Source organism: Octopus sinensis, linkage group LG23, assembly GCF_006345805.1.
Source record: "Octopus sinensis linkage group LG23, ASM634580v1, whole genome shotgun sequence".
NCBI classification, from domain to species: domain Eukaryota; kingdom Metazoa; phylum Mollusca; class Cephalopoda; order Octopoda; family Octopodidae; genus Octopus; species Octopus sinensis.
Genome location: NC_043019.1, coordinates 20,256,508 through 20,282,117, shown reverse-complemented (window position 1 = coordinate 20,282,117; position 25,610 = coordinate 20,256,508). Strand labels below are relative to the sequence as shown.

General features: G+C 41.1%; 1 protein-coding gene across 1 annotated transcript; it reads left to right on the top strand.

Annotated features, from left to right (window-relative positions):
- The first annotated feature begins 1,404 nt into the window (after positions 1-1,404).
- On the top strand, positions 1,405-25,124 carry LOC115223557 (N-acetyltransferase ESCO2-like). The gene is made up of 11 exons (XM_036512401.1): positions 1,405-1,409; positions 4,564-4,608; positions 10,945-11,978; positions 12,712-12,775; positions 13,699-13,771; positions 14,640-14,771; positions 15,700-15,795; positions 18,108-18,185; positions 21,516-21,581; positions 22,399-22,577; positions 24,619-25,124. Exons 2-11 carry the CDS (start codon positions 4,589-4,591, stop codon positions 24,764-24,766), a joined length of 1,890 nt encoding a protein of 629 aa, XP_036368294.1. The 5' UTR covers positions 1,405-1,409; positions 4,564-4,588; the 3' UTR covers positions 24,767-25,124.
- Positions 25,125-25,610: the final 486 nt, after the last annotated feature.

Genomic DNA, 25,610 nt, shown 5'->3' with positions numbered 1-25,610 from the left:
GAACAAATGTACAAAAATTCAAACTACATATCTTTAATATAATGAGGAAATCTGCTACAAAAATGCAAACTTTTATCTTTCATATAATGAAGAAATCTTTTTCAAAGATGTAAACTTCTTATCTTTCATATAATAAAAATGCAAATATCTTATTTTTCATACATTGAAGAAATCTACAAAATTCAAGCAACCTACTTACCTTCATATAATAAAGAAATCTACTAAATTCAAACATTTTCATCTTTCATATAATGAAAAAATGTAATATATAAAATAGAGATGTGTGTGTATTTGCCTTTCATGTGAAAACAGCTTCACCAATTACTTCCATATGTGTGATGCATGAAGAATTTTACCTTGGAAGCAGAGGTAAAGGATATGGACGGCATCCCCTTTCAGTTTTTTTTTTTTTTTTTTTGGTTTATTTCTACAGAAACTCATCTTTTTGACTGTGAAGATTCCGAATCTACAAAAAAAAAAATTGGCATTTCAAAATTTTAATCCCCCTACCCCCCAATTTTTTACTTTTTCTAGAATCTTTTTCGGTTTGACCGGCAGTTTTTTAAAATATTTTCAACGTAACTTAAACATTTTGAACTTCGTATACTGGTAGAATGTGTTTATAAAACATATTTTTCTCTTGGTTTTATTGAAAAAATTCTATGGTTTGTAAGATATTTGTTGTTTTTTTCTTCAATTTCAACCAATCAAATACGTCTATTGAGGTAAAAAAAAAAAAAACATTCTGTGCCGTATGAATATGTCCCTCGTTTAAGAAACAGATTGGGTTTATTTATATTTCGGAAGAAAAAAAAGATACCCTAACCCTAACCCTAAAAGAGATTGAAATGCAATAGATCGCTACTAGGGTCATAATTATGGGTGACAATTTCATATGACACCGCTAGAAAAAACTGCCGTTCAAACCGAAAAGATCCTTTTTTTTTTAAAGCTAACCAGTTTGAAACTTCGTATACTGTTCTAATGTGACGTAGTATTCTACAGCCCCTAATACCTATCGTGGATTACCCACACCAATGTGCCCCACCATCAACTTTGTTACTCATAACTTTCAGAAAAATGGATTAGAAACGAAAGATTGCCATATATATATATGTATATATAACTGTCACTTATAAACCACGTGTGTTTATTTACACTTCTGAAGAAGATCGTCGGTTTCCGTAAAAACTTTTTATTTTTTTACATATGGATTTGGGGGGAAACAAATACACGTGCATTTTTTTGGGGGGAAGTTCTTTTGAAGTTGGCGTGCATCGGAAGCATTGATGTACATGTGTGGTGCGTGCGTGAGTGTGTGTATGTGTTTGATGGGGTATGCGAGACAGAAAGTGTGGTGTGTAAGTGAAGTGCTTTTGTTAGTGTGTGTGAAGAGACAGAGAGAGAGAGTAATGTTGCTGCTGTGTGTGTATGTGTGAATGAGAGAGATAACTGAAATTTTTAAATTCAATTTTTGTAGTGACTGAGAGAGAAAAGGAGAGAGAGAGGTTATGTATGTATGTATGGCTTCAGTGACACACACGCACGCCGGTTGTTATGTGTGTACGTATGTGTGTGTGTGTGAATGGCTTCAGTGACACACAAAAGCACACATACCTACGTACACCTAAAGCACGCACGCACACACACACGGAAAGCCAACTTCTACATTAGACAAAAAATTAAAACAATATTTATGAATCTGATCATAAATCGCCAACAAACACAAAACACGCACGCACACACAAACGGAGCGCGAACTTCAAAAGAACTTCGCGCTCTATGTCTGGTTTGCCATATATATATTTCTTGTACACAGATATTGGTATACGTACGCACACTGACATATATACATGTACATATTGTTTTGGTGTGTTTTTATATATTTATATATATTTCTTTACTGCCCACAAGGGGTTAAACATAGAGGGGACAAACAAGGACGAAGGGAGTAAGTCGATTACATCGACCACAGTGCGAAACATGTACTTTATTTATCGACCCTGAAAGGATGAAAGGTAAAGTCGACCTCGGCGGAATTTGAACTCAGAACGTAACGGCAGACGAATTACCTATTTCTTTACTACCCACAAGGGGCTAAACACAGAGGGGACAAACAAGGACAGACATAGGTATTACGTCGATGACATCGAACTCCAGTGCGTAACTGGTTACTTAATTGATCGACCCCGAAAGGATGAAAGGCAAAGTCGACCTCGGCGGAATTTGAACTCGGTGTGCTAACGTTTCTGCCAGCTCGCCGCCTTTTATGTATTTATATATGGCATATATATTTATACATCCTTGCATGTATATGTGTGCGCGTACGAAAACACTATCGGCGCCAGTAATTCAAGGAAAGATAACTTACATTCACCATCAAAAGAAAACTTTCCTTACAAACAAATCCCATCAGGTGGCACTAACTGTTACTACAACCAAAAGCACCAATCAAATTGCAAGGCGCTTGATTCAAGAAAGCCCGCGTCACTAGGGATTGTTAGAGCTGATAGGAGCTCAAGGTTATGAATGTATGGTCCTCTCTAAAATATTAATACTAAATGGATAATGACTGAAATTGAAGCTTATTTGTATAATTTGATATAGTGGCATGGGCAGTTGTGTTTGTTAAATAGCTAGTTATTATAACACACTCATAGACGTACATATTTTGAAGACAGTAAACATTTAATTACCATCACCACCGACCTAAGTGCGCCTTAGGAGGCTGATTCTTTCGGAACGGATGCTCCCTTCTAATAACAGTGAATCGATTATGACTGAATTTGAAATAAGCTTTTAAAAGGGATCTGGCCAGTTATTAATTATAACACCGACATACTTTAGAGAGAGAGAGAGAGTAAGTATTTACGTTTGTTGATGCTGTCTGTTTTGTTTGTTATTATTTTTGTGTAGTTTTCCATTCATTAAGTTAACCAGCAGTTAAGGTAAGTACTTAATCATTTTACTCTTTACTCTTTTACTTGTTTCAGTCATTTGACTGCGGCCATGCTGGAGCACCGCCTTTAGTCGAGCAAATCGACCCCGGGACTTATTCTTTTGTAAGCCCCGTACTTATTCTATCGGTCTCTTTTGCCGAACCGTTAAGTGACGGGGACGTAAACACACCAGCATCGGTTGTCAAGCAATGCTAGGGGGACAAACACAGACACGCAAACACACACACACATACATATACATATATACGACAGGCTTCTTTCAGTTTCCGTCTACCAAATCCACTCACAAGGCATTGGTCGGCCCGGGGCTATAGCAGAAGACACTTGCCCAAGATGCCACGCAGTGGGACTGAACCCAGAACCATGTGGTTGGTTAGCAAGCTACTTACCACACAGCCACTCTTTTTTCTTTACTTAATATTTTAGAATATTTTTTCAGCGCTCTTTAAGAAACGTACCTCTCCAAGAAAATGGCGCCTAATTTTTAAAAAATTTAAGAAAATGGAAAATATATGCAAAATAAATGAAGTATGCAAAGAAAATGACGCTTAACTGTAAAAAAAAAAAAAGTTAGGAAAATGGGAAATATATCCAAAATAAATGAAGTATGCAAAGAAAATGACGCTCAAGTGTAAAGAAAGTTAGGAAAATATGAAATATATCCAAAATAAATGAAGTATGCAAAAAATTTATCTATTTTTAAATATACTAAAATGGAAAACGGGCACTTGCAAATATAAACACATTTGTCGGACGATACAAGGGGCGGTAACTTTTACCAATGATACGTCCGACAATATCGTCTTATTTATTTCTTTACTATCCACAAGGGGCTAAACACAGAGGTCAAACAAAGGGGTTAAGTCGATTACATCGACTCTAGTGCGTAACTGGTACTTATTTTATCGACCCTGAAAGGATGAAAGGCAAAGTCGACCTCGGCGGAATTTGAACCCAGAACGTAACGGCAGATGAAATACCCATTTCTTTACTTTACTATCCACAAGGGGCTAAACACAGAGAGGACAAACATAGGGATTAAGTCGATTACATCGACCCCAGTGCGTAACTGGTACTTGATTTATCGATCCTGAAAAGATGAAAGGCAAAGTCGACCTCGGCGGAATTTGAACCCAGAACGTAACGGCAGACGAAATACCGCTAAGCACTTCGCCCGGCGTGCTAACATTTCTGCCAGCTCGCCGCCTTTATCTATATATGTGGCGATCCTTCGGTATAAGTACCGGAAGTGGCTTTGTTTATATTTCTGAAGATAACAGAAACCCATAAAACCCTAACCCCTCCATATAAAAAAAAACACTTTCTTGAAATGTATCCGGTACTTATACCGAAGTTACGCCATATGTGTGTGTATTTGTGAGTCTGTATTTGTCCCCCCATCATAGCTTGACAACTGATGTTGGTGTGTTTACCTACCCGTAACTTAGTGGTTCGGCAAAAGAGAGCAATAGAATAAGTACTTGGCTTACAAAGAATAAGACCTGGGGTTGATTTTGTTTTAATAAAGGCGGTGCTCCAGCATGGCCACAGTCAAATGACAAACAAGTAAAAGAATATACATATGTTTTCTGTCTCTTTACAGCATCCTGCCTGTCATATCCAGCATCATGGAAGCCAGCTTAATTAGGTGAGTGAAGAGCCAATTAATTTTCTTCGTTAGCTTATAAATCACAGGATTATTAGCCTTTGCCAACCCTTTTGTTTCGTAATTTGGTCAAGCACCACCGCCTCTGACCATCATGGGTTTGCTGAGATTATTACAATTGGTATTCTTGGACAACTGGAATCCAATAATTCCTGGAGAACTTGCAGTGAAGGACATTCCAAAGGGTTTGGTTTTCATAGTTGAAGTACCGTGGCTTTTTGCAGTCTGGAGAGAGGGTTACGGATCTTTTCGGTTTGACCGGCAGTTTCATATGAAATTGTCACCCATAATTATGACCCTAGTATCGATCTATTGCATTTCAATCTGTTTTAGGGTTAGGGGTGGGGGGAAGGGTATCTTTTTTTTCTTCACAAATGTAAATAAACCCAATCCGTTTCTTAAACGAGGGACATATTCATACGGCACAGAATGTTTTTTTTTTTACCTCAATAGACGTCATTGATTGGTTGAAATTGCAGAAATTGAAGTAAAAACAACAACAAATATCTTACAAACCATAGAAATTTTCTCAATAAAGCCAAGAGAAAAAGATGTTTTATAAACACATTCTATCAGTATACGAAGTTTAAAATTTCTTAGTTACCTAGAAATTATGTTAAAAAACTGCCGTTCAAACTGAAAAGATCCAAAAATAAACATGAACATTTAGCGTCCATTTTCCAAACTGGTGGCATAGGTTGAACAGTTTGATTGAAACCAATAATATCATTGATTGGTTGAAATTGCAGAAATTGAAGAAAAAAAAACAACAAATATCTTACAAACTATAGAAATTTTCTCAATAAAGCCAAGAGAAGAATATGTTTTATAAACACATTCTACCAGTATACGATGTTTAAAAGTGTTTAGTTACGTGGAAATTATTTTTAAAAACTGCTGGTCAAACCGAAAAGATCCGTGATTATTTTTAAAATGGCATTGTAAGGCTGGATCTGGCTGGTTTCACCATAAGCAAATAGAATCATCGTTTAACGTCCGTTTTCCATGCTGGCATGGGTTGGACAGTGTGACTGAGGACTGGCAATCTAGTAGGCTGCACCAGCCTCCAGTCTGATCTGGTAAGGTTCCTACAGCTGGATGCCCTTCCTAATACCAATCACTCTGAGAGTGTAATGGGTGCTTTTACATGTCACTAGCACTGGCATCAACCACGCTCAGATGGTGCTTTTTATGTGCCACCAGCAAGGGTGCTAGTTAGGTGTGTTCACCTTTGTCTCACCTGTTAATGAGCTTTTTTTTATTAGATGCATTGTGTTCATCATCATCATCATCATCATCATTTAACGTCCGCTTTCCATGCTAGCATGGGTTGGACGGTTCAACTGGGGTCTGGGGAGCCCGAAAGCTGCACCAGTCCAGTCAGATCTGGCAGTGTTTCTACAGCTGGATGCCCTTCCTAACGCCAACCACTCCGAGAGTGTAGTGGGTGATTTTATGTGCCACCGACACAGGTGCCAGACGAGGCTGACAAACGGCCACGCTCGGATGGTGTTTTTATGTGCCACCGACACAGGTGCCAGACGAGGCTGGCAGACGGCCACGCTCGGATGGTGTTTTTATGTGCCACCGACACAGGTGCCAGACGAGGCTGGCAGACGGCCACGCTCGGATGGTGTTTTTATGTGCCACCGACACAGGTGCCAGACGAGGCTGGCAGACGGCCACGCTCGGATGGTGTTTTTATGTGCCACCGACACAGGTGCCAGATGAGGCTGGCAAACGGCCACGATCGGATGGTGCTTGTTACGTGCCCACAGCATGGAGGCCAGTCGATGCGGTACTGGCTACGGCCACGTTCGGATGGTTTTCTTATGTGCCACGTGCCGCCGGCACTGGTACCACAAAGATACAAATTCCATTGATGTTCATCTATTTTGATTTGTTTTGATTTGATTTTCACTTGCCTCAACAGGTCTTCACAAGTGTCACAAGAAGGAAGGTATGCACAGGTGGACTGACTACGTCCCAGGTAGGGGCCATGGGTTATGGCCTGACTAGTCTTGCCGGGTCTTCGGATGGTGTTTTTATGTGCCACCGACACAGGTGCTAGATGAGGCTGGCGAACGGCCAAGATCGGATGGTGTTTGTCATGTGCCCACCGCACTGACTACGGCACTGATGGATTTCTTGTGTGCCACAGGCACTGGTACCACAAGATACAAATTCCATTGATGTTCATCTATTTTGTCTATTTTGATTTGATTTGATTTGATTTTCACTTGCCTCAACCGGTCTTCACAAGTGTCACAAGAGGAAGGAAGGTATGCACAGGTGGACTGACTAGTCTTGCCGGTCTTCGGAAGGTGTTTTTTATGTGCCACTGACACAGGTGCCAGATGAGGCTGGCGAACGGCCATGATCGGATGGTGTTTGTTACGTGCCCACAGCACGGAGGCCGGTCGATGCGGAACTGGCTACGGCCACGTTCGGATGGTTCTCATGTGTGCCACCGGCACTGGTACCACAAAGTGTGTGCCACCGGCACTGGTACCACAAAGATACAGATTCCATTGATGTTACGTAAATGAATTCATTAAATTGTATAAGAGTACATAGCCAATGGTATATTGACTAGTAAAAGAGTTTTGTACTTTATTTTCAATGGAATATAGAGAAAGAATAAAATCTTGTACCAGTTACACCTGTATTTTAATTCAATTTAATGTACCTCATCTTGAAAAATGTAAAATTGTTGGTGGTTGACATCTGGGATAATTTTAGTAACAAATCAAACAGGTAAGATGCATTAAAAATATGAATTTTAGTGTTTATTCATAAAGTTGTTTTTACACCTGTTAATTAAATTTACCTGTCCATAAAAGTGAAATTTAATCAGAAAGATCAGCTAAAATTACGTAACTATAAATCACTGGCATATAAGCACCCATTTACCAAATTCCAATCTCATCATCATCATCATTTAGCGTCCGCTTTCCATGGTAGCATGGGTTGGACGGTTCAGCCGGGGTCTGGGAAGCCAGAAGGCTGCACCGGGCCCAGTCTGATCTGGCAGTGTTTCTACGGCTGGATACCCTTCCTAACGCCAACCACTCCGTGAGTGTAGTGGGTGCTTTTTACGTGCCACCGGCACGGGTGCGAGGCGAGGCTGGCAACGGCCACGATCGGATGGTGCTTTTTACGTGCCACCGGCACGGAGGCCAGTCAGGGCGGCGCTGGCAATGAACACGGTCGGGTGGTGCTTTTTACGTGCCATCTCTATGTAGAAAATTAACAAAGTTATAAGCAAATATTGTGGACACCCCACTTGAACCTGAATAAATCAAAATTAAAAATCAATTCGATGACTGGCATCCGTGCTAGCGGCATGCAAAGAGCACCATACAAATGTGATCATTGACAGAGCGGCTAACCGGCTTCTGTGCCAGTGGAACAAAAAAGGGCACCATTCGAGTATGATCGTTACCAGCGTCGCCTTACTGGCACTTGTGCATGTGCTAGTAGGGGGCTAATCCGAGCGTGATCATTGCCAGAGCAGCCAACTGGCTTCCGTACCCGTGGCACGTAAAAGGGCACCATTCGAGCGTGGTCGTTGCCAGTACTGCCTGACTATCGCCCGTGCTGGTGCCACGTAAAAAGCACCCACTACATTCTCAGAGTGGTTGGTGTTAGGAATGGCATCCAGCTGTAGAAACTCTGCCAGATCAAGATCGGAGCCTGGTGCAGCCATCTGGTTCGCCTGCCCTCAGTCAAAATCGTCCAACCCATGCTAGCATGGAAAGCGGACGTTAAACGACGATGATGATGAGATAAGCACTACATTTGACAAATTTGAACAATAAAGGGTGAAAGGGGAAGTGTTCATTACTATGCATGTAATATATTCAACCACTTACGCTATAAGTGCAGGGTAATTTGTATTTGAAATTCATAGGCCTAGCTTCACAATTAAGAATAGTAGTATCTTTGGAATACAATGATTAGGTAGTTCTGTTGATGATTGCCCAACTAGAATATTTATCATGTCTCACAGAGATTTTATTTACCATTTTCCTTTCCTCCATATAAGAAAATATAATTTAAATGTTACATAATTGAATATTTTGAAATTCACAATATTTTTATGTATTCTAATATTGTCTCCACATTTATCGTCAGTTTATAACCCCTAGTTTTCTTTCTACAATGCTTTTAATCTAACTTGAAAGGGATTCTGAAGGAAACCTTGCTGGCCTTAAGAAATTTGACCAAAAATTGTAAACGTGAGATTTATTATGAAATTTTGTATGTTCAGTGTTGATATTTCTGGTTCTTGTTCTTTTCATTTTGACACCAATTCTGGTGAATCTGTTGGAAACATTTCTTTATTTTTGTTCCATTTTTACTAATTTCCTAAATTTACAATACTTGTTGACATTAGCTCTCTTGTGACTAGCAATATTTGTTTCACATTTCCTGCTAACGAATCAAGAAATTGATTTCAAATTCCTCTGGAATATATATGGTTGGGTGGAATTACAACCATGTTTCGTGGTCTGCTACCACAACAGCTCCTTTATAGGATCCAGTTAGCTCAAGACATCATCAGGAGGAACCACGTCCGGTTTCGGCCCCTACTCCTCTACCAGGCTTCAATCTTGATCTGGCAGAGTTTCTACAGCTGGATGCCCTTCCTAACGCCAACCACTCCGAGAGTGTAGTGGGTGCTTTTTACGTGCTACCGGTACGGGGACCTCGCTCGAATCTTTTTACAGTTGCCAGTGAAGCGACGTTGGTAACGATCACGCCTGAATGGTGCCCTTGTACATGCCACGGGTATGGAAGCTGGTTGGCTGCTCTGGCAACGATCACGCTCGGATGGTGCTCTTGGCACCCTACTAGCACAGGCATGAGTGGCAGTAAGGCGACGCTGGTAATGATCATACTCGTATAGCTGCTCTGTCAATGATCACACTCGTATGGTGCTCTTTGCACCCCCGCTAGCACAGATGCCAGTCATCGAATTGATTTGATTTGATTTTGATTCAGCCACATGACTGAAACAATTCAAAGAATAAAAAAGTATGCCATTTTAATCCTGTGGAACGTTGGGTATCTCTGCTAGTTATTAATATTTTTTAGTTGTCTTATTGTTATTGTCTACACCAGTGGTTTTCAACCAGGGTTCCACCAGTACAGTCCAGGGGTTCCGCAAGAAGTAACAAAAATGCTAAAATCGACAGTAATTTTTAATTCTCCTGTGCAGATATGTGTGCATAAGACAATTAAATTATTGCACAGGGGTTCCGCTCCAGCAAAAAGGTTGAAAAGCACTGGTCTACACTGCAGTGCCAGGCACCACTCTGTTCATTGGGTATGTGCAGTGTTTTTGTTTTGAAAGTATCCATGCACTGCAAAGGAGTTTTTACTTTTTGTATGTTATGAATATTTTTATAAATCCAAGGGTTGTAATGTATTTGTATGTTTTTTTTTTTCAATTACTTCCAAGCTATATTATTAGTAATATAGTTGAAAATTTTTCTTCCAAAATAGACTTGTGAATGCTGACAATGTACATCACAAATAGTAATTTCCACAAAATGCCAGGAAAATTCCACCAACTACAGCTGTTGTGTGCCATTATGACTTGTGTGTTTGTAAACTGTGATTATTTTTTAATTTAATTTAATTTTTTTTTTACATTGAGCAAAACTAGTGTTGTTTTTGCAAGATCTGAACTTTGCTTCTATTTAAGAGTGTAACATGACTAGTGTCTTGACTTGCAAATTACTTTAAAAAAATAATAAAATGTGGCACGTAAAAAGCACCCACTACACTCTCGGAGTGGTTGGCGTTATGAAGGGCATCCAGCTGTGGAAGCTCTGCCAGATTAAGATTGGAGCCTGGTGCAGCCATCTGGTTTGCCAGCCCACAGTCAAAATCGTCCAACCCATGCTAGCATGGAACGCGGACATTAAACAATGAGGATGATGGTGGCTTCGTTTCAGTTTTCTTTTTATTTATGGGTAATCATGGTCACTTTCAATACTCTGTTTTTATGGATTGACATTCCATCAATTATGATGATGCATATTCCTGTTGACCTAACCAATATAAAGCCTGCTCTCTTTGGGGCTCAATGAAATAATTGTTGAGTTGCAAGCGTAGCTTTGTCTAAGGAGTTTTATTCATAACCCTTTGGTTCTGTTGAAGATAAAAAATCACTATCCCCACTTCTTGCATCAACACAGGTGTGATGCTAATGAAGGCCTTGGTGTGATAGTAAACGCTGTCATCGATTTAATCAGTGAGAGCCTTTGTCGGATATTTTATTTTATATTTATGTTTTTCTCATTTCAGCGATGTTGATACTAATGAAGAACCGTTGCTAAGTAGCAGCATTGATGAAGTGAACAATAAACCATCTTTCACTGCTAAGTCTTTCTATAGGAACAGCTGCACAACACCAAAGTCCAGGGTTAAGTTACCGTTTTATCTCCGTTACTCTCTTGGTGATAGCAACTTAGGGAATCACGGTGAAACATCTCACTTGGCAGATGTGACGAATATCTCTGAGACCGGTTTACATTCAGTTCCTGAAGGTCACTGGAAGATTGATACACAAACTCCTCCGCATTCTTCTGCTGCATCAGCTTCTTCTTGTCATCCCGAAGGTTCAAGACTTGCATCTGGAGTTCAACATCGGCGCCGACCATGCTATTACATCGAACCAAGTAAACGATTAAAATCCATCCATTCAGCACAGCAAGAGTCATCGACTAAAATTGTAAGTGAAGACATCATAAGAAGTATAAGAGTAGAGAACATTAGTGCTGTAATGCCACGCACTCCGAGTATTATCACAGATAGCCCTACCACCACTGCAGATAACAGTGGTGGCTGTGGCAGTGAGCGCAAGTTCTTTAAGAATCGTCCGTCCTCAGTTACCACTTCTCAGTCCCCGATGCTGACAAAACGTGGTGGAGCTGGTAGCACCACCGTTGTCTGTCGAGGGTTCAGCTTGAATTTTGTGCCTCGTCGACTCAGTGCTAGTTTCGAGAAAAGGGTGGGGCAGCAGAAAAAGAGGAAGTCACGTAATCCTCGTCGACCACAGCGGAAAAGAAGCAACAACAGTGGCTGTGCCAAGGACGAGAAACCACTACCACCACTTTCAAATATATTTCCCGAACTTGATCTTCAGCCTCTTTCTTCTCCTGCTGCACCCCTTCCCACAAACACCTGTGATCACCTCATAAATCCTCAGCAACAATGTGATGACCAGTTATCTACAGCTGAAAATGATTGTACCTATTCCAATTCTTGCGGTGGTTCAAGTTCTTCCTTGGTTCACTTTTCATCTGACTCTAACAGCTCAGAAAGCTCAACCCTCCCAGGTGAGTTCTCTTGAATATATTCTCTGGTTTCATGATGAGAGAGAGAGTGTGTGTGTGTATATATATATATGACAATAAAAATTACTTGGGACACAAAACTCTGCTTGCGAAGAACTGTTGAGGCAAGTGAAATCGAAATCGATCAAAAATCAATGGAAATTGCAGCTGTGATACCAGTGCCAGTGGCATATAAAAAGATCCATCCGAACGTGGCCGTTGCCAGCCCCGCTTCGACTGGCCAAAGCACCGACCGATTGTGGCCAATATCAGCCTCACCTGGCACGTAAAAAGCACCCACTACACTCACGGAGTGGTTGGCGTTAGGAAGGGCATCCAGCCGTAGAAACACTGCCGGATCAGAATGGAGCCTGGTGCAGCCTCCTGCATTAAATTTAACCAATTTTCTTTGAATCTATCAAGGCTTTTAAGTTTTAGGGCCCCTAAATTTATTACCTTATGTTTTGAATTAGCAAAATTGTAGGGGCTCCCAAAACCTAATGGTGTACAGACTCCACTAGGTCTAAATCCGACCATTGGTGCACTCCCCACCCCATCTCTCATGGTATCTTACGTACACCCAGCTGGACTGTATCTTACGCAGGAAGTGCCTTATTTATTTCCAGCTAAGTGCACTTAAGCCTTGGGTTCAGAATCTTTCTTTATATGTAACATCAACGAAAAGACAATAGTTGTATTAATATTAATGAAGGAACTTGCTTTTTTTCTTTTGCAGAAAAGCCCCGCCTATTTCCAATCTTTTCCAACAGAAGGAACAGGCTACGTGAAGCTTCTTTAAAGTGAGTTTTTAATAACCACAGCTTTTGTTCGTACTTTCTCTTGTCCTTCTTATTGCTTTATTCTTTTGCTAGTTTCAGCCATTGAGTTGTAGCCATGCTGGAGCACCACCTTTTAAAGTACACTAGCACTATGATCCGCCAACACCGGGTCATAGTGCTAGTGCATGCATATACAGCTGCGTGCGTGCGCACATACATGCGAGTACTGTCCAAATCTCTGACCAATCACATACAGCTAGCTGGCATTCAATTGGCATATCAAGTTTCGGGCATTTTGATTGGGTGTTGGGTAGAAAATTCACAAAAAAGTCGCTTCTATTGATTTTTTTTTTAATGGCTTTGCGGGGTGACTGGGGAAATGTAAAGATGTGCACGACCACCCTTGGACGGTTTTGAATGACCATAGAAAGTGCGAGCCCTCTAACTGAAAAATTGTGGATTTGTATAAAGGACACACACACAGACATTTTGCCGTTTATATATATAGAGATATTTCAGTCTGTGAACTATCAACCTTTTGTTTAAGTCTTTTGAATAGTACAAATGACAATATATGTTGATGCCTAACCCCCAGACCTAACCCCTGAGTCAGCAGACACAGGAAACAGATAAACAGATATTTCTTCCATGACCATTCCTGCTTTTTAGGGATATCTGTGAAAGGCTACATTATTGAATGGTTTAGCTGTTATTTCTAGCCAGTTTATTTCCTGCATTCAGGCTCTCTCATTTTCTCAAACACTGGAAAATTGTCTGCTAGAGCCGGGTACTCATACATACACACTTACTCACTTACATACCTGTTCAAGTTTCTGTCCAGATTTTAGTATTTACTAAATTCTTTTATTTAATTTTAAATTTTCATTCTCCACCACCACCACTGCCACCAAACTAACTTGTTTCCCATCTGGTGCCAAATTTAGGGCTGCTTCTGAGAGTAGCATTCTGTTGCCGAAATTCATTAAAGACAGTGCTGATGCTAAACAGTTGACTTTGGTAAGTGTCATTTTCATACACCTTAACCATTTAATGTTCAAATTACTGTCAAATGCAATGTTTTATTTATACACAACGCTTTGAATTAATCATGCATTATTTCATAGATTTTGATGGTGTGATGATGTATTTTTAGAATGGCATTGTAAAATGGGTGTAAAAGGTCAGACCTGGCTGGTTTAAACATAAAACAAATATTTGGGTTAGATTTTTAAAAAAAGACCCCCTTTGGTCATGAATGACCGTGGGATTACAAACTAGGGATCTTTTCGGTTTGAACGGCAGTTTTTAACATAATTTCTAGGTAACTAAACACTTTTAAACTTCATATACTGGTAGAATGTGTTTATAAAACATCTTTTTCTCTTGGCTTTATTGAGAAAATTCTATAGTTTGTAAGATATTTGTTGTTTTTTTTTCTTCAATTTCAACCAATCAAATATGTCTATTGAGGTAAAAAAAACATTCTGTGCCGTATGAATATGTCCCTTGTTTAAGATACAGATTGGGTTTATTTGCATTTGTGAAGAAAAAAAGATACCCTTCCCCCCACCCCTAACCCTAAAACAGATTGAAATGCAATAAATCGCTACAAGGGTCATAATTATGGGTAACAATTTCATATGACCCCACTAGAAAAAACTGCCGTTCAAACTGAAAAGATCCCAAACTAGAAAGTTCCTTCCAAAGCACAAGTCTGGGCAAGGTCATTTACGTAAGACTAGCAGTTACAAATGCTTACCAGCCTCCCCTCTCCACACCAGTGTTATCCAAGGGAAAGGCAAAGGCTGTTTTTCCTTGTGGGGTAATTGTAGTGGTTAAAGTACATTGGAGGAACAGGCTCACACGTCTTTTTATCTCTCTACAGGATGCCGGACAGAAAAGGTTTGGTGCCATACAGTGTCCCCAATGTACCATGTTTTATACAAGAGCTGACCCTGTTGATGAAACAACGCATGCCAAATTTCACTACTCGCTGTTGACCACTCTCAAGTTTACGGTCAGTCTGGTTTGACTTATATTGTTGATTTGTGGTTTTTTTGTCTATGCTACATGTCCACATGGTTAGTTCACTTACATATTCTAGGATATTCAATAAAAGGATTCTTTTACTTGTTTCAGTCATTAGACTAGCTGTGTTCGGGCACTACCTTGAAAAGTTTGGTTGATCAAATGACCTCCAATGCTTATTTTTTTTTTATGTCTGTTACTTATTCTATCAGTCTCTTTTTGCTGAGCCACTAAGTTACTGTGACATAAACGAACAAATACTGGTTGTCAAAAGGTAATGGGGTGGACACATATATGTATTTGTGTATCTCTCTTTTACTTGTTTCAGTCATTTGACTGTGGCCATGCTGGAGCACCACCTTTAATCGAGCAACTCGGCCCCGGGACTTATTCTTTTGTAAGCCCAGTACTTATTCTATCGGTCTCTTTTGCTGAACCGCTAAGTAACGGGGACACAAACACACCAGCATCGGTTGTCAAGCAATGCTAGCAGGACACACACAAATACACACACACATATATATATACATATATACGAATGGCTTCTTTCAGTTTCCGTCTACCAAATCCACTCACAAGGCTTTGGTCGGCCCGAGGCTATAGTAGAAGACACTTGCCCAAGGTGCCACACAGTGGGACTGAACCCAGAACCATGTGGTTGGTAAACAAGCTACTTACCACACAGCCACCAGTTTTCACCTATCAAATCACTCTCAAGGTGTTGGTCAGCTCAAGGCTATAATGGTAGACACTTGCCTGAGGTGCCATCCAGACTGAATCTGGAACCATGTGGTTGTGAAGCAGATTATCTACAGTGTATTGATGATGATGATGATACTCCTCCTTCCTGCAATCTTCATATTTACTTGCAATTCTGTTTTGTTTTTATTTATTTATTTTCTTCCTACTAATTTCAGGGCTGGAAGAAAGAAAGAGTTGTCCAAGAATATTCTGAAACAGGATGTCGCATCATACTTGTTCTCCCCGATGACCCAAAATATGTTATCCGCAAGGTAAGTAGTGGTTGGGTTAAGGCAGCGAGCTGGCAGAATCGTTAGCACGCCGGGTGAAATGCGTAGCCGTATTTCGTCTGCCGTTACGTTCTGTGTTCAAATTCCGCTGAGGTCGACTTTGCCTTTCATCCTTTCGGGATCGATGTAATCGACTTAATCCGTTTGTCTGTCCTTGTTTGTTCTCTTTAACCGCTTCATCATCATCATCATCATCATTTAACGTCCGCTTTCCATGCTAGCATGGGTTGGACGGTTCAACTGGGGTCTGTGAAGCCAGAAGGCTGCTTCAGGCCCAGTTTGATCTGGCTGTGTTTCTACGGCTGGATGCCCTTCCTAACGCCAGCCACTCCGTGAGTGTAGTGGGTGCTTTTTACGTGCCACCTGCACAGGTGCCAGACAGAGCTGGCAGATGGCCACGGACAGATGGTGCTTTTACGTGCCACCGGCACAGGGGCCAGGCGAGGATGGCAACGGCCACGAACGGATGGTGCTTTTACGTACCACCAGCACGGGGGCCAGGCGAGGCTGGCAAACGGCCCTTGTGGGTAGTAAAGAAATAAGACACTATTTTGGGTACTTTTTCTTGTTTTTTCGTTTTTGTAAATTCGGAATTTTTCACCACAAACTGTCACCCCTAAAATGTACTTAACTCTATGGTATAGGCCACTGTTGGTCACTTCTGTGAATGTTCAACCTTCTACAGGTAGTAACCAAATTCACTCAAATCAAATCTGACCATCTTTAAAAGAAAGTAAAGATATATAGACAACAGGAAGGGTGTCTGGCTGTAGTAAATGTGAATCATCATCATTGTAATCATCACTAAACATTCGTTTTCTATGCTGGCATGAGTCAGACGGTTTGGCAGGAGCTGGATGGTCTTCCTAACATCAACCACTTTACAGAGTACAGGATCTTTTTATGTGGTGTTGTGATCCATGCAAGCATGGGAAAACAGACATTGAAATGATTTTATATAAATGTCTTCTTTAGAATGGTGAAGCTTGAATTAGATAAAGCTCTTTACTCTTTTACTTGTTTCAGTCATTTGACCGCGGCCATGCTGGAGCACTGCCTTTAGTCGAGCAAATCGACCCCGGGACTTATTCTTTTGTAAGCCCAGTACCTATTCTATCGGTCTCTCTTGCCGAACCGCCAAGTGATAGGGACGCAAACACACCAGCATCGGTTGTCAAGCAATGCTAGGGAGACAAACACAGACACACAAACACACACATATATATATATATATGACAGGCTTCTTTCAGTTTCCGTCTACCAAATCCACTCACAAGGCATTGGTCGGCCCGGGGCTATAGCAGGAGACACTTGCTCAAGATGTCACGCAGTGGGACTGAACCCGGAACCATGTGGCTGGTTAGCAAGCTACTTACCACACAGCCACTCCTGCGCCTATAAATAATAGCTTGTAAATATTGGGTTGAAAAAATCCCTTTGAATAAGTAAAGTTGAAGGCTGCCCCTTGGGATTCAGACACAGATTTTCTATAAATATGACAGCTGTTCTACCATTTGGTCAAAGCAATCCGGATCTTTACCTTTTGACCTACAGATTTAAAAAATAATTTTTTGTAACTAAACACTTTCAAACTTCAGACGCTGGTAGAATGTGTCATATAAAACAGCTTTTGTGGAGGCGCAATGGCCCAGTGGTTAGGGCAGCGGACTCGCGGTCATAGGATCGCGGTTTCAATTCCCAGACCGGGCGTTGTGAGTGTTTATTGAGCGAAAACACCTAAAGCTCCATGAGACTCCGGCAGGGAATGGTGGTGATCCCTGCTGTACTCTTTCACCACAACTTTCTCTCACTCTTACTTCCTGTTTCTGTTGTACCTGTATTTCAAAGGGCCGGCCTTGTCACTCTCTGTGTCACGCTGAATATCCCCGAGAACTACGTTAAGGGTACATGTGTCTGTGGAGTGCTCAGCCACTTACACGTTAATTTCACCCTCATTGTCGTAACCGACAGAGTGCTTCCATCCATCCATAAAACATCTTTTACTCTTAGCATTTTTGAGAAAAACTTATATTCACAAAGTTATTTCATGTTAAAGTTCTCATATTTCGGTAATTTCATCCAATCAACAATGTGTATTCAGCTGAATAAAATTACTGCTGTTGTTTGTCTACAAGAACTTCCGGCGGTGTATATTTTGTTTGTCACTGTTATTTATGACAACCCTAACCGTAAAACCTTAAAACCAGTGCAAACACACGAATGATGTCATAAATAACAGTGACAATAAAGAGGTAAATGATTATAAAATGATGATATATGTTACTTTCTTTCAGGTGGAAGACCTCAATCATGTAATGGGCCAAGAACTTGGGTTTCCTGACAGCACTTTATCATTCCAATGTAACTACAAGGTACATTTATTTATTAATAAGGTTAAACACATCTTAATGATTTGTCAATTCATCTTATAAAATAATGAAATTATTGTATACAGTGCTCAGGTGCACCACAACTTGTCAGAAAGTGCATATAAAGTACATGCAGTAATGTAGAAATGTCTGGAAAGCGAACAATGTATGAGTCAGATACATGCTTGTGTGTGTATGGAGGGGAGAAAATCAAGTGTAGTGTTGTCGAATCTCAGAAAGCATGGAAGTTTTGAAGGATGCAGTGCTCCGACAACTAACAACTGATGCCGGCAGTTTGTTCCATGCTTCAGCTGCTCACTATTCTTATAGCAGATAGTTCTTAGGCACTTTCTCCATAGAGCAACTCTCATCATCATTTGTCATCATCATCATCATCATCGTTTAGCGTCCGTTTTCCATGCTAGCATGGGTTGGACGGTTCTACTGGGGTCTGTGAAGCCAGAAGGCTTCATCAGGCCAGTCAAATCTGGCAGTGTTTCTACGGCTGGATGCCCTTCCTAACGCCAACCACTCCCTGAGTGTAGTGGGTGCTTTTTACGTGCCACCCGCACAGGTGCCGAACGGATGGTGCTTTTTATGTACCACTGGCACGAGGGCCAGGCGAGGCTGGCAACAGTCGCGAAACGGAAGGTTCTCTTACATGCCACCGGCACTGGTAACACATCTGCAATTTCCATTGATCAATTTCGCATCAAAAACTATGGTTATTATCCAAAACCATCTTATCAGTCTTCTACTAGTTGCAGAGTCTTTAGATACTCCATATGGCCCTATCAGAAGCAACCATCATTACTCTTTTTAGATGGATTCCCAAGCATGACCAACTGAAACTATAAATATTACCCAACCGTCTTGTTCTGGTCTACCCCTAAGTCGCTTGCCAATTGGTTCAGTTTGAAATTCTGTCTTGTGACTCTTTTCTACATTATGCTATTGACATCTGTTGTACTAGAACTGTGACTTTTCAATATGGAAAGGTCAAAGGTTGAATAGGAGAGACTCTAATCCCTTAGCTACACACACAGTCGAATGATGACATTATTCCAGAGATCTCTCACAAGGATCCTATTTTGGCGACTTATATTCACAATTCTACTCTTTGTCTTTGTTACTAAAAGGAATGCTTGTTCTTCATTTTACAAAAAGTTTTGATGAGGTTGGTGTTTTTTTGAGCTGACAAGTCCTCATTTTTTTTTTATACTGTCTTCATGGGGGCAGGGCACATTACAACTTGGCAGTGGATTAGGAACTGACCTGTCCTGTGTATCACATAATACGCAAAACATACTTCCTTGGTGCCCATGTTTCATATCTGATACATTTCCAATTTTTTCCATCACCAGAGTAACTTGTGACTTTGGAAAGAAGAGCTTTATATTACTCAGAACATGAAACAAGTATTTACTTGTACTTGTACATGTGGCAACATTCACCCTGGGCGGGTTGAGTCGGCCTCTACCTGGAAGAAGTTTCGTGGAAATATGTGGATTTCACAAGTGGTCCCCAACAATCCCGCATGTAGAGACATCCTGTTCGCCGCAGATGCACGGACAGAACGACCAAGGAGCTGCCGGTTGCCGAAACAGACACTCCGAGGATTTTTACCAGAGCCTCGTCTGCTGGGTTGTGGTCCTAATACCACTCGGTGTCAGACCAATCCACCTTGGGTGGCCCTACCAGGAACTGAAGTTCCAGACGGCATAGTTCTGACACTACCCATTGCCAGCATCCTCACCACAGTGAGTGGGGGGGGGGCGGACTTTGGGGATGCATATGAAACAAGGGCTGAATAAAAGTCTGGAAACAAGCATGGGCATTTAGAAAATGCTCTGGACAAGCAAATCATCATCATCGTTTAACGTTCGTTCTCCATGCTAGCATGGGTTGGACGGTTCGACCGGGGATCTGGGAAGCCAGAAGGCTGCACCAGGCTCCGGTCTTATCTGGCAACGTTTCTACAGCTGGATGCCCTTCCTAATGCCAACCACTCCGTGAGTGTAGTGGGTGCTTTTTACGTGCCACCTGCACTGGTGCCAGGCGAGGCTGGCATCGGCCACGGTCGGATTGGTGCATTTTATGGAAGCCAGTCAAGTTGGCACTGGCTTCGGCTACGATTCGGATGGTGCTTTTTACGTACCTCCAGTCCCAGAGCCCTGGCATCTGCCGGGTGCTAGTCATAGGATTGGTTCAATTTCAATTTCACTTGCCCCAACAGGTCTTCGCAAGCAAGGGGGTTGCCATAGGTGCCTGTCGTCAGATGAGGTTCGATATCGACTTCGCTTGCCTCAACAGGTGGGTTAATTAATAATGTTCCTCTTTATTAAGATATCCTCTTGTTGGTGGTTGTGGCTCCTAATGAGCTGTTTGAGTACTGGAGCACATTGTTTTTAACATTTTTCCTGTCCAAATCATTTTCATAAGTTTGTCCTAAACATCAGTGTTTATTTTCTGACTGTTCGTTAACTTTTGTTTCATACATTCTGAGTAATAGAAAGCTTTCCTTTACATAAACTCCAAGGAGGGGTATCATCATCATCATCATCAATACACTGTAGATAACCTGCTTCACAACCACGTGGTCCCAGATTCAGTCTGGATGGCACTCCAGGCAAGTGTCTTCTATTATAACCTTAAGCTGACCATAGGTAGTGTCAGAGCTATTGTGGTTGAAAAAAACTGGAAATATGTTCTTAGTATCCTGTAGTACACAGGACAGGCAAAAGGTTAATTCCAATTAATAGGGTAGCCCCTTCCAACCCATTACAGAATCACTCAGGCTTTTGATGGAAACCTGCTCTGTATTTCAGAACCAGCTTTGGATCTTTTCGGTTTGAACAGCAGTTTTTTAACATAATTTCTAGGTAACTAAAGGTTCGTATACTGGTAGAATGCGTTTATAAAACATCTTTTTCTCTTGGCTTTATTGAGAAAATTCTATAGTTTGTAAGATATTTGTTGTTTTTTTTTCTTCAATTTCAACCAATCAATGACGTCTATTGAGGTAAAAAAAAAACATTCTGTGCCGTATGAATATGTCCCTTGTTTAAGATACAGATTGGGTTTATTTACATTTGTGAAGAGAAAAAAGATACCCTTCCCCCCACCCCTAACCCTAAAACAGATTGAAATGCAATAGATCGATACTAGGATCATAATTATGTGTGACAATTTCATATGACACCGCTAGAAAAAACTGCCGTTCAAACCGAAAAGATCCCCAGTTTTTGTCTTTTTATATTACATGAATTGGCAGATTTAAAAAAACAAAAATTATTTTTGTATTTAGAAGTCTCTCTCGCTTTCTTTTTGCAGATCTTCCTGTATATCTCTGATGAGAAAAGAATAGATGGCTGTTGTATTGCTGAAGCAATTAAAGAGGTATGTCAGAGGATCAGTGTGTGTGTTAACCCTTTCATTACTGTATTTATTTTTTGAGATGTTCTGTGTTTCTTTCAATTACTTCAAATATAACAAAGAATTTAGTAAAATAACTTGGTTATCATTCAGCTGGTTTTAGGAACATAAATTTCGACTAAGGTTTGGTGGAAGATTTTAATTCAAAACTTATGAAAACAAGACATTTGTACTCAGAGCCAGAGCCAGTTTCAGCCAGGTTGGTAACGAAAGGGTTAAGGAAGTTTTGTAGGGAATGAGAGGGAGTCATGATATATTTTTAGGCTATTCTCCCACTCACTCTCTTTTCCCATTAGTGGTGCAGTTGGCATTGCTGTGACTAGTGTTCGGTCTAAAAAGCGTGTGTATAGGAGAAAATGCAATAAACACAGGTTTATATTATTTGTTCTTTTATTCCTGTGGTTCTCAGCAAAGCTCCATAAAAGGAGCTGCTTCTTTCTTGAAAGTGGTAATACTCTTTTACTTGTTTCAGTCATTTGACTGCAGCCATGCTGGAGCACCGCCTTTAGTCGAGCAAATCGACCCCGGGACTTATTCTTTGTAAGCCCAGTACTTATTCTATCGGTCTCTTTTGCCGAACCGCTAAGTGATGGGGATGTAAACACACCAGCATCGGTTGTCAAGCAATGCTGGGGGGACAAACTCAGACACACAAACATATACACACACACTTATATATATATATACATATATACGACAGGCTTCTTTCAGTTTCCGTCTGAATGTTGGTAAAAGTAATGAAGTTGGATCTTTTTTTTTCTTTTTCTTTTTCTGTTGCCAGGGTTTTCGAGTTGTACCAAATAGTCCCAACGAGCAGAGTCAAACCCAGATGAAGCAGGGGCGTCGGCCCTGTTGCTGCCGCACTGAGCCAGAAGCCTGTCCCATTGGAATCAGTAAAATCTGGGTGTACGGTCCGAGCCGACGGACTAGTATTGCTAGTAAACTGCTTGACTGTGTACGGTGAGTAATGGTGACATAACCAAAAGCTGGAAATAGAATATTCTTCTGTTTAACCATTAGTATTTAACCCTTTGGTGTTCGCATTATTCTGCCAAAATTAATGCTTTTTTATCCACGTTGTTTTGAATTAATCAGGCATTATCTTGTAGCTATGAGATTTTGATGAGGTAGCAGTTAATTTTTTAAAAGATGTTGTAGGGTTGGTCTGAGAGACCAGATCTGGCCAGTTCGAACATAAAACAGGCAGAATACTTTTGGCCATATCCTGCCCAAATATTCTCGTTCTCGTGTTTAAACTAGCCAGATCTAGCCTCTCACACTTACCTTGCAATGTTATACTAATAATTGGCAATCACATCAAAATCTGTTACTTACTGTGGATGGATAGGTCTCCTACAAAGATTCTTTACATATTGAAAAGCAAAGTCATCCTTGACAGAATTTAACCCTTTAGCATTCAAACCGGCCGTATCCGGCCAGAATATTTAACCTGTTTTATATTGAAACTGACCAGATCTTGTCTCTCACCTCAGCCCTACCATGTCATTCTAAAACTGAAAAAAACCACATCACTGAAATCTCTAAACTACAAGATAATGCATGATTAATTCAAAACAATATAAATAAACAAACATCACATTTGAGAGAAGAGTCTGAACACTAAAGGGTTAAATTCTGAGCATAAAGGAGGACAAAATGCTGCAATGACTTTTGTTTGGCAAGCTAACATTTCTACCTGCCCTGTGCCTTATTAATGTTAACGATCCCAAAGGGATGAAACGACAATGTAAATCCACTGTGCAAGCAATTTTGCCAGCCAGCCTGCCATCTTAACAGTTCTTTCTAATTTTGATACAAGGCCAACGATTTTAGTGGGTGAGTCAATTACATCAACCCCCCAGTACTTCTCTGGCGGAGGCGCAATGGCCCAATGGTTGGGGCAGCGGACTCGCGGTTTCGATTCCCAGACCGGGCGTTGTGAGTGTTTATTGAGCGAAAACACCTAAAAGCTCCACGACGCTCCGGCAGGGGATGGTGGTGATCCCTGCTGTACTCTTTCACCACAACTTTCTCTCACTCTTACTTCCTGTTTCTGTTGTACCTGTATTTCAAGGGGCCGGCCTTGTCACTCTGTGTCACGCTGAATATCCCCGAGAACTACGTTAAGGGTACACGTGTCTGTGGAGTGCTCAGCCACTTACACGTTAATTTCACGAGCAGGCTGTTCCGTTGATTTGGATCAACCGGAACCCTCGTCATCGTAACCGATGGAGTGCTTCCATCCACTTCTCTGGCGCTTTATTTTATCGACCCTGAAAGGATGAAAGGCAAAGTTGACCTTGGCTAGACTTGGTCACAATGCTGTTAGGCATTTTGCTTGATACGCACAAATAATTCTGCCTGCTTGCTGCCTTATAGGCGCAAAGACTAAAATTTGGTGAGATACTTCAGAGAAATCCCATTTCATGCACTTGTTTGCGTAATCATACTCTCTCTTTTACTTGTTTCAGTCATTTGACTGCGGCCATGCTGGAGCACCGCCTTTAATCGAGCAACTCTACCCTGGGACTTACTCTTTTTGTAAGCCCAGTACTTATTCTATCGGTCTCTTTTGCCGAACCATTAAGTAACGGGGACATAAACACACCAGCATCAGTTGTCAAGCAATGCTAGGGGGACAAACACATACATATATATACGACAGGCTTCTTTCAGTTTCCGTCTACCAAATCCACTCACAAGGCATTGGTCGGCCCGGGGCTATGGCAGAAGACACTTGCCCAAGATGTCACGCAGTGGGACTGAACCCGGAACCATGTGGTTGGTTAGCAAGCTACTTACCACACAGCCACTCCTACGCCTGTTGGTAATTCTCCAATATTTAATGACTCTAGGTCTTGAAAACTGAACTGAACATTGCAAGCTGGTGCTTACTGTGTCAGAACCTGCAACTCTAGCATCTAATTCAGCCTCTGGCTTTCCAGCACTCATGAATACAGCCTCAAGATACTCATTGAATTGTTTTCTTTTTTTATTTCAGACACTGGTTCCAATACGGTGTACCCGTGCCAAAAAACAAACTGGCTTTCTCTGATCCAACTCCTGAGGGGATGTTGTTGGCCACCAAGTATACAGGATCAATGTCGTTCCTTGTCTATAAATGCCAAACTAATTACAATCAACAATAAACTGCTATGTTGGAGCTAGGTGTTTTGGAGCTTTTCTGCAGCACATGGGGTTGCCGCAAATGCTTCTACCAACTGAATGCAGGATCTGTCTTTGTAGCATGTATAGACTACTACTGCCACCACTGTTCTCTACATGAAGACCTAAGTGTTTATGGTATTTACCTGTGGTATCCTGAGTTTGTTGCTGTTGTATCATCACCCTCTCCCCACCATGTGGCCCTGTGCACTCACTGGTTTATTACAATCACCACCAACTGGACATGAACTGATTTTTCAATCTTTGTTGTAGGACCACAATTATAACTTCAAGTTCGTTTGTTTTATTCTTCTGGTTGTAAAATAAATTTTTTCTTCAATCCTTTTAATCCTTTTTTTTTTTTGTTGCCACATTTCTTTTGAAATACTCTGCCTTTGTTTCATACTGAAGATTTTAATAAAAAATAATTTTGTCATTAAGTTCATGTTCAGAACTCCTTGATGTAAGGTTTTAATTTAGGTCACTTTAACCCCTTTTGTTAGTATACTGGTTGTGAAGGGGAATGGGGTACAGACCCACATATACATAGGATATGGGCTTCTACATAGTTTTCATCTAACATAACCACTCACGCTTGTAAAAAGCACCATCCGTTCGTGTCCGTTGCCAGCCTCGCCTGGCCCCCGTGCCGGTGGCACATAAAAGCACCATCCGTTCGTGGCCGTTTGCTAGCTGTCTGGCACCTGTGCAGGTGGCACGTAAAAAGCACCCACTACACTCACGGAGTGGTTGGCGTTAGGAAGGGCATCCAGCCGTAGAAACATTGCCAGATCAGACTGGTCCTGGTGCAGCCTTCTGGCTTTCCAG